Source organism: Oreochromis niloticus, linkage group LG13 (assembly GCF_001858045.2).
Source record: "Oreochromis niloticus isolate F11D_XX linkage group LG13, O_niloticus_UMD_NMBU, whole genome shotgun sequence".
Classification (NCBI taxonomy): domain Eukaryota; kingdom Metazoa; phylum Chordata; class Actinopteri; order Cichliformes; family Cichlidae; genus Oreochromis; species Oreochromis niloticus.
In genome coordinates this window covers 26,125,129-26,135,340 of record NC_031978.2, presented here as the reverse complement: position 1 = coordinate 26,135,340, position 10,212 = coordinate 26,125,129, and the positions used below count along the sequence as shown (strand labels likewise).

Below are 10,212 nucleotides of genomic sequence, written 5' to 3'. Positions count from 1 at the left end.
TGTCATTGATTCGGACACCGATTAGACAGCCTGCGTGTGGATTTCCTTTTACGTTAAGCATGACAGATCAAGTTTCCATCCCTTTGTCAGAGTGAAAAATGAATAAAGCTGCTTGAAAATAAAAGAGAAAAATATATAATTTGGTCCCCCCCCCCCCAATTTTTTTTTATTGTTATTACTATTAATAATAATAATAATTTTTAAAAATCACAAGGCTTCTCCGTGCTCCCCCACCTCCTCTAAATGTATAATACAAGCAATCGGTAGGTAATATTTTATATTAAAGTCTCAAAAGAAATTACTATATTAGCCTATATACATTTGAAAACTGGGTATGAATATAAGTTTGCAAAATATTATGGTTGTTGTGTGTTTTTTAATTTTACAATTAAGAACAAGCGTCATTGTGATATTTTAAAGTGGAAATGTAAGACTGAAGGATGACAAGAAGAAAATACAATATGACTCAATCGTTAAAAATGAATTTAAATAACCAAAAACTGCTGTTCTGTATTGTGCTTTGGGTCTTTCTCTGCATGATCCTTTCTACGGTCACTGGCCACTTCTTTAGGTCCACCCGTTCAGCTACACATATCTAATCAGCCAACAACATAGAAGCAATTCAGTACATTTAGGCATGTAGACATGATCAAGACAACCTTCGAAATTTCAAACTGAGAATCAGAATGTGAAAGAACGGTGAAATTAAGTGACTCTGAATATGGCACGCTGTCTGAGTATTTCTAAAATTACTGATTTTGTCCACAAAACAATCTGTAGAGTTTATAGAGAATGGTCCAAAAAGAGAAAACGTCCACTGAGTGGCAGTTCTTTGGTTGAAAATGCTTTGCTTATACCTTCTGATAGGAAGACATCATTAAGGTATGTAGAAGAGCATGTCTGAATATGTTATATGGTAACACAGGTTTTTACGGTGGTTGAACTTTTGCCTGTCTTTACTGAGAAACTCTGCCTCTCTAAGAATCTCATTTCATATCCAGTCATGTTACTGACTTATTGCTGGTTACCTAATTAGTTGCAGTATTCTTCCAGCTATTCTGTTTTAGTATGACTTGCTTTTCAAGCTTGTTATTGCAGGTTTTTTTTTTACTCAGTTTAAAAATTAGCCATGTTTTTATGGGACAGATGCCATGTCACAGGGGGAAAGGCAGTGAATACCCTAGACAGGTTTACAGTCTACTGCAGTGTAAATACAGACAAACAGATGTCCATCCACACATATGGCCAGCTTAGAATCACCAGTGAACCTGACCCTATGCATGTCTTTGAACATGCATGTCTTTGGACAGTGCTTCTTACTGTGAAGCAGCAGTGCTAACCAATGATGTTCTGCCACATGCAAGTCATTGCAACCACCCATCTCAACACTGCCAATATTAACTCTGTATTGTCCATAGTTGATCAGTTGTGCATTATCATAACTTACTAACCTGCTTGCAAGAAAACAAACAAGGAGACAATTCACATTTTAAAAAGAAGGTCAGAGCAGTCACAAAGAATTTAAGATAGGCCTAAAATATTAGTTTTTACATCACAAGGCAAATACATATATATAAAACAGGCAGCATTAAATGTATTAAAAAGAAACTAACCGACTATACAGCTAACAGTAGGTTACCAATCCAAGTTGGCCACGACTGATCTGACGCTTCTGTTTAACCAACGTCATTGTTAGTGACTATTAACGATGAATAACTGAGATGTAATAAACACACCTTTATCCTGCTGCTTCTTCCTCCTCCGGTTTTCCCTTTTCTCTGTTCAGCTTCAGAGCTATACTTATGGCGATCTGCTTGCAGAACACTTAAAGTGGATGAACTCGGCCCCAGCTCTGACATTGAAAATACCGATTGTAGTCTCTTTTTTAAATCTGTGGGTGAATAGATGGTAAATAATTTTTTTTCCCTTGTGTGTTTTTTCCTTCTCCCCGCTTTTCCCCATATGTGTAATTGTAAATGTATGTAATAACTTTAAATGTATGTGATTCCCTTTGTTTTTCTTGTTTATTTTGTTATATTTTCATGTTTGTCTTGAATCATAAAATATTGACTGACTGGTGGATTATATATGCTTACATTAATATATTGCCGGCCTAGTTTGACATTTCCGTGCGCTTGGGGGCCCCCTGCTGGTTGGCGTGGTCATTTCGTCAAAGCGCTATGGAACCTATAGCCACTAGATGGCAGCAGATTTCTTTCCTCATATAGCTATCACTGACGTCCATTACCTGTTCTTTATTAGATCGGGAGCTCTAATCCGTCACATCAGGCACCGTTTCCGTTAAAGATTCCGGTAACGTCCTCCCCAAAAACATATGTCTGCTGTGAACTTTTGTGCACTCCTGTTACGGCTGAACTCGTAATAGGACATTAGCTTGGTGAATGTTTTCACTTTCAGGATTAATATCCCGCAATAAGGTACAAGTTATCATAAAGTTAAACTTATGCAACTCATGCATAACTTATGCAACTCATGCATAAGTTTAACAGAGGGACATCTGATGCTTTGTGACAGCAGAGATGACTGTTTGGACAATCCTGTTATCCGTTGCACGTATTTGCTTTCAAAAGGGGAACTGATTATGAAAGTAAAACGCTCCTCCTCTTTTAAATCTTAACTCAGCTATCCTGTCAGTGCCTTTGGACTGGACACTGTGTGGGTCAGAGAGCTGGAGCACCCTGAGCACAATGGAGAGATCAGCAAGCAGACAGAGCAGGAAAAAAGTTGTAGCAGTGGTGGGAGGTGGTTTGGTAAGACAAGAAACTCAAAGTGAAGTATTGTTAATGTGCTTTTTTTCACGCTGTGTGGCCTTTTATGAGTGGGAGTGACTTTCACACTTTAGAAAGTGTATTTGCATTTTAAAGGCTTCATTTAAGGGGGAAGATTGTTTAGCAGTGGGTATATGCAGCTTACATATTAATATTGTTACTTGTTTGACCACAAGATAATTATGTATACATGACCATGCAGAATGGGATTATACAAAGTTTCTACAATCTATCCTTTAGGTTGGGGCACTGAATGCCTGCTTCTTTGCAAAACGAGGCTTTGATGTGGAACTCTTTGAAAGTCGGGAAGGTAGCAGTCAAAGCATTTTTTTCTTTAAACTTTGCTTTTCTCAGTAATTGCTATCATCACACACCACTCTCTCAATATACCCACACACTGAAGAACATTACACACATGTGTAAAACCTGTGCATGTGGTCTTTGGTCAGATATCCGACGTGCTAAGATTGTGAAGGGGAGAAGCATCAACCTGGCCTTGTCTCATCGAGGCCGGCAAGCACTGAAACATGTTGGACTGGAGGAGAAGGTATGCCGATTCATTCACTGTTTAACTAGTGAAGCGGAGGAAAGGCAAAGTTTACAGGAGGGGGGCTTGGTGACCCCCTGCCGCAACTCCCCACCCCACCCACTTGTTTATTGGCCCAAATGAAAGACCAAAGTGCACGAAGGCAAACCTCCTTTTGATTTCTGAATCTCCCACTCTCCTATTTTTCCTCCTTTTTTTTTTTTTGCCTGAGTCCACTCAAGATGCTTTATACTAGCATCTAAGGTCACTGACCCTTCTTTTGGTGCTCCAACTTTGCTGCGCTGATCACGTCATGAGCGAACTCTGCATCAGTCCCTTATTTTTACACATGCATGACTTTTTCAGGTTGACAGAATAAGGCCCGCTTCGCCACGTTTTCACATATGCTCTAAAGGGCAAACACTGAGTCACTGCATGCACAAGCTGGCTGTCCATAGATTGCCCTTGTTTAACTTTTGTGCAGAAATTTCTGCCGTTATAAATAATTATTTATCTCAAATGGTCCAGTTTTAACATTTAAGATGTTCTGCAATTTTTTTCTCTCTTAGATTGTTGCCCAAGGAATCCCGATGCATGCAAGAATGATTCATTCGCTGGATGGGAAACAGTCCCCAATCCCTTATGGCAGGAAAGGCCAGGTAAGCCTTACCAAGTGCATGACTGATGTCAGATAAGTACAGAACTTTCTAATTCTGTGATGTCTCACACTTACACAAAACCAGAAAAGTCTAAATGAACCAGATTACACTGTAAAGACTGATTAATGAGCAGAAAATATGTTACTTTTATATGTTATGTTGCTCATTACTGCTTCTTTTTGAGGGCTGTTTAACTGACTGCACATCCATTATCTTCTATCATTAGTTTGCTGAAAAATAATGTTACAGAAGAGTCTGGTTTTTGCTAAACATACTGTAAGGATTGCCTCATGTGTACAGATACGGCCTGCAGATGAATAATTTACTTTGCTTGCTAAACCTCGCCTGTGTTAAAACGCATACACACACTCACACACACATACACACACACACACACACACACACACACACACACACACACTGGTAGTTGTTTGGTGAAGTAACTCAAGAATTCACCAAAGGATGACAACTACAAGTGACAGGCTGTGCAGCGAGCCTTGAGTTTTTGTCACACGACAGTATAGAGTTTGTTTGCCTTTACAGACTGCAGACTTTTAGGGTGTCTGGAAGCGGTTGTTCAATTAGAGTGCTGACAGTTTGGCGAGGATTCTTCACCTCGTGGTTGGGGAAAAAAACAAAATTATACAGTGAAGATAGTGAAAGCAGAGGCAGGCATTCTAAACCCTAGAGACTTCCTGTTCCCATATGAAAATGAGCAGAGTTGATAAGCTGTACCTGTACAATTGCACTACATTACAGATTGTTCTTCTTTTAGTACATCCTGTCGGTAGACCGAGCCAATTTGAACAAAGAGCTGCTAACAGGTAAGAACATAAATATTGTCTCTGGAAGTGAGATGACATTACCAAGCAACTGTCACACCAAAATGGAAGTTTTATCAGCCAAACGCTGAGTCTTTGTTACAAGGAAATGAGTCAAAATGGGATTTTTGTTTTTTTGGCATAGGGTTTCCTTCTTTCAGACCTACAGCCTGTATGGGCAGTTTAACTTGTTGGGGTTCAAATAATACAGGGGTGTCAAACATAAGGCCTGAGGGCCAGAACTGACACCACAAAAGACTCCAATCTAGTCGCCTGGATGACTTGGATGGGTCAAACTTTGGACTTTTAATAGCATTTTCATAAGTTTTACAGCTGTTCCTCATGATCAAGTGCTCCCTCATAGCTATTCACACAACATCAAAGTGATTAATTGATAAATAATTAAATGAAAATAAATTACTGGAGGAAAAAAGGGACATTCTTTGTGAATTTAAGCCCAGTTATTCTGACACATTTTTCAGTTATTACAGCAGCATTTTTTCATCATGTAGAAGAACTGCTGAAATTTCTCTTTTTTCTTTCATTTATATATTTTAGAGATTTAATGTAAACTTTTCTACACTGACAGAAAGGTGAGTTTCACTGGTCCGCCCCACTTAAGATCAAAGTGGGCTGCATGTCACCCACGATGTAAAACGAGGCACTGAAATAAGACATAAATGTTACAATGACACCGTTGCCACACCTGACCTGCAAATCCCAAAAGACACACAAATTGCAGATCAAACTTAAAGTAGAGCACATGAATTAATCAGCATTTAACAAGAGTCCCAACTATATGTCTTGTCATTAAGTGCTTTGTGCTGGCTAATGAGCTTTAATGATGAAAAGTGATGCAGAAATAAACAAGTGGATTCGTTCATGTTAAAGGATACATTCTCTTTCAGCAGTTGTCCTAATTTTGTTTGATTGTTATTGAGCTGAGCCTCGACCACTGCAGACGCCTGCTGTGCAGTAGCTTTATGCACGTCTTCAAACCGGCTGAGTGCGTCACGTGACGTCAGAGCATATGTTAGTGTTTCAGCTAAAAAGGATTTTGCCTAATATTTAATGAAGAGCCTCAGTGTACGTTTGGAGATAATGTGCGACAGCATGGCTCTACATTTAATTAGATTGCCTGCTCGTGCTGAAAGAGAGGCTGATTACAAAGCCGTCACTCTTATCAGGGTCCATCCAGGCTTCTGGAGGGAACGCTGAGATAAAGAGATTTTGGAAAGTGTGACAGCCTAAACATAGGTTTTCATAAAACCACTGTCAGCTGTGCTGTGTTGTTCATGAGATGTGTGCCAATTGGCATGAGGCCGTATTCCCTCAGTAGCTGAACATTTCCTGATTGTTTTAATGAAATATAGAGCGGTCGTATTAAACTGATGCTGTTGTGTCATGCTTGCCATAAACTCTTTTTGTAACATTTTTCCCTCACAGCGGCAGAGACATATCCAAACACAAAGATGAACTTCGACCACAAACTGCAGGACTGGAATGCTGAAACGGGTCTGATGACCTTTGTCAGGTAAACAGTCGCTAATCTTACACATGCACCCATACATGCAGACGGTCACCTAAGGAGAGGGTCTGCACTTTGGGATTCTTTGTTTTAACTCTGGATTTATTGACTATGGGCCTGTACATGTTAAACGCCTAAGGCTGGAGTTGGTGAAAAACGTGCTGTACTTGAAACCTTGTGGTGGGACTTTCTAGTTGCTCTCTAACTGGTTCTGCTTGAGGTAAATGTGACACTGAATTTACAACTCAATTAACACTGAAACACCCCTGGGTGTCATAATCCGAGTGAGTGTCTGCTGTTTTGGTGTGTGTTGCCTGCCTGTCAGCTACTCCCATGTTTAATTTTGCCATTCGTGGAACAATACTCAGCTCACCTGCAGCTCGCTTCGCACGTCCTCTGCCACTACTGTGGCTGCACAATCATCGCTGCTTATCTGCCATCACTCATTCACTCAGGCTACACGCTACAACCACATCCACCTCACCTGCCTGCCATTGTCAATCACCGGAAATAAGGATTGGATCAACCACCTCTCTCATCCCACTTCGCAGCCGGGACACTCCCTCCCTTCACAGGGTTAATTTCCCTTAACCTGAAAAGTAAGCCATTGCTCCTAACTCACTGCTCACCTTTTAGCCAGTGGTCCCCACGTCAGAGACTCACACTACATTTTCCTTGTTTCCAGTTTTGTGTCCCTATGTTCAATTAAGCACTGCTAACTGCTCGTCAGTTGTCTCTTGGGTCTGGTTTTGGGTCCACTCTAACGCATCGGCCTTCTGTCCACTGACAGTACGGAATGACCTAAAAGAATGAAGCCAGCAGACCGAGTGGGGCTCCAGTTTCTATGATGTAAACCGATGACAAGGGGAGGGGGGGTTGTTTCTGCAGTTCAGGAGCTCCGTTCTGAGGTCACACCTGCTGCTCACCAGCCTCCAGCCTTCAGAAGCAAAAGAAAACTTTTGCTCATTCAGCCTCTGAGGGAAGAAATTAATAAATCTGTGTCGAGGTAAGCGTAGTGTGGCCGAATTTGTTGTTGATTTTTGCTCAGGAGCCCTTTGCACGCCTTATACGATCAAATGAATCATCAACTGGCATCACGGGACAAGCCTGGTTCGTTTGAGGATTTAGTCTCTCTTTCTCTCTCTCGATTGATAATCATCTGAGGGAGACAGAGGCTGAACAAGACCATTAATCTCATAAAACAATGTTCCAATCCTTCTCTGTGTCCACTTCCATCTTGCCATCTCCGGAAAAAAACATCCACCATAAGCTCCTCTCTCTCCTATTGATCCTCCACCCGAACCTATGCAGATCGGGCGATCTTGGCTCACTCAGGAGGAAAGAGAGGTGCTTTCATGCCCGTGAATGTTTCTATTATGGGAATCCAGATCATTTTCTTGCTGCATTCCCGCTTCAGCCAAAAGACTACCCACCCCGATAACTTCAGGGATACAGGTGGATGGCTCGTCGATTACTTCCAAACCCTGTCTCTTACTACCAGTCACCCTTCGCTTCAACCAAGTCTTCCAATTCCGTCCATGAACTTATAGATTCTGGTGCTGAACTAAACCGCATTGACCTTGAGTTAGCCAAACAGTTGGACCTCCCACTCATCCCCCTAGATCCTGCCATACCGGCCACCGCACTAAACAGCCAAGTTTTTGCTCAAATTCACACCAAACCAAGCCCATTTGTTTATTTTCCTCCAGAAATCATTGGGAATCCATTTCATTTTTCAGATTCGCTTCACCCGACACCCGTTTGATCCTCGGCTGTTCATGGTTGGAAAAGAACAATCCTCATTGATTGGGCCGGCAATAAAATAAAATGGTTCCTCTGACTCATCGCCACCTGTCAACCAACCCTCGGTGCTATCCTCTGTTCTGAAGGAGTAGCATAACCTACAGGAAGTTTTCTGTAAAGATAAAGCTATGTCGCCTCCTCCCCACAGGCCCTGTGATTGTGCCATTGACCCCCACCCCCTCAGTTTCATGATCCAAGTGAGTTTCTGCTGTTTTGTTTTGTTTTCCATGCTGGTTCCGGCATCCACACATTGGGGTGGAGGCTCGTTTCTACACCTGTGGTCCATCAGTGGCGATCAGCAGACTGGCTAATTTAAGACCAGCTCAGCCTTCCACTCCTTGCCTGTCTGTCAACTACGCCTATGTTTTTTTGCCATTCCTGGAACAATACTCAACTCACCTGCAGCTCGCCTCGCACGTCCTCTGCCACTACTGTGGCTGCACAATCATCGCTACCTATCTACCATCACTCAGGCTACACGCTACGGCAGCATCCACCTCACCTGCCTGCCCTTGTGAATCACTGGAAATAAAGGATTGGATCAACCACCTCTGTCATCCCGCTTCTCAGCCGGGACACTCCGTCCCTCCACGGAGCTCATTTCGCTTCACCTGAATAGTAAGCCATTACTCCTAACTCACTGCTTACCTTTTAGCCAAACTTCCATTCAGGAATGAATCCCCCTCTGTTTTAGTTGTCCCCACGTCAGAGACTCATGCTACATTATCCTCAACTCACCTGAAGCAGTTTCCCCGTGTTCAATAAAGCACTGTTAACTGCTAATCAGTCTGCTTTTGGGTCCACTTCCATGTATCTGCCTATTGGCCTCTTACACAAAATCTTTTTTAGACATGATCAGCATATCCATGCAGTAAAATATTAACACAGGATACATGAGCACAAACTCCGCTCAGTCTGATCAGAGGGTCCTAAATTGAATTGAGCCTTATCTATAATGTGTAAAAAACCATTTGATGTCTATGCTGTCCTATCTGCTTGTTTATTCATTTGTATCCCTAGTGGTACTTCATTAAATTTGGACTAGAATGAGTCACTGTGAAGTTACTGCACTTAAAAAAACACTTAAATTAAGTCTTTTGTGAAGGCTCCAAATGCCACCCAGTCTCACACACCTTATGCATCCAGGGCACATCTCTCCTGTTCTGCTGTGGCTGAACTGCAGCAGGTTGTATTTGCTCTCTCAAGCGTATATAATTTAAAGCACACGAATAATCTGCTGGTCGTGTCTGTAGTTGCATCATCCCATACTAGGTGGGAAATGTACAACAGAAAGGCATCGGCATGAAATGCGTAAATGCAGATGACTTCTAGTCACAGAGTGTGACTCCCTTAACCCTTGGGCGGTCCTAGAAAAAGACTCCCTTAAATCCATGCAGTGCTGCAAATGTAAATTAAAAACAATCTGAAGCCAGACTCTCATCATTGCAAAACCAGATGCTGCTAGATTTACTATGCACTTGGTAATTATGCACGGCTTTATAGCTGGTCATTAACAATAATAAATCCACTTAGCTAATATTGTTGTAATGGCATTTAATGGAACTATCTGTATTCAGATGTTCCTGTGACCTAAACTCTCATTACTGGGTAGACTGGAAACTGCATTCACAGTATGTATGGCAACCAAATGAAAGATTTGATTATCTTTTATTAGGAGTGTTGCATTTTAACTCCATCTGCGTCAGGACTAAAGTGGAGCACTGACCCCTCACTCTCCGTGACTTAGCATGTTGGCTAATGGAAATAATTGCTTTGTTAAAAGAAATCTTGTATTATCAAGATTTTTTTGGTTTTGAGGTTTTATGTTCTCCACCTCAGCTTTGATTGGTCAAGCGCTTTAATTCTTGAGAAAACACATGTAACATGAAATGAAATAGTTGTCAGTCATGTGTGTTGTTAATAATAAAGTAATAAGCTGTTTTTTCTCTGAATAGATGGACAAAAACTGAAATGTTGTCTTCAGAACTTATGTAGTTACAGACAAAGCAATCTATTTAAATCAAACCAGCCTATATTATAAAGTGTTATCATTAAGTTGAACCTGCTAAACTTTAACTAGATTAAG

General features: G+C 41.3%; 1 protein-coding gene across 2 annotated transcripts in view; it reads left to right on the top strand.

Moving 5' to 3' along the window:
• The first annotated feature begins 226 nt into the window (after positions 1-226).
• The window catches only part of kmo (kynurenine 3-monooxygenase), a 20,727-nt gene continuing 10,741 nt past the window's right edge, over positions 227-10,212 (top strand). The window contains exons 1-7 of one of the 2 annotated variants that reach the window (XM_003441241.5): positions 227-263; positions 2,644-2,771; positions 3,030-3,099; positions 3,239-3,336; positions 3,885-3,974; positions 4,750-4,798; positions 6,242-6,329. In XM_003441241.5, coding sequence (XP_003441289.1) covers positions 2,709-2,771; positions 3,030-3,099; positions 3,239-3,336; positions 3,885-3,974; positions 4,750-4,798; positions 6,242-6,329 — 458 coding nt within the window. In that variant the 5' untranslated portion in view covers positions 227-263; positions 2,644-2,708. Of the gene's footprint in view, positions 264-2,625; positions 2,772-3,029; positions 3,100-3,238; positions 3,337-3,884; positions 3,975-4,749; positions 4,799-6,241; positions 6,330-10,212 lie in introns of those variants that run through there. The other variant, XM_019366956.2, reaches the window with a different exon arrangement.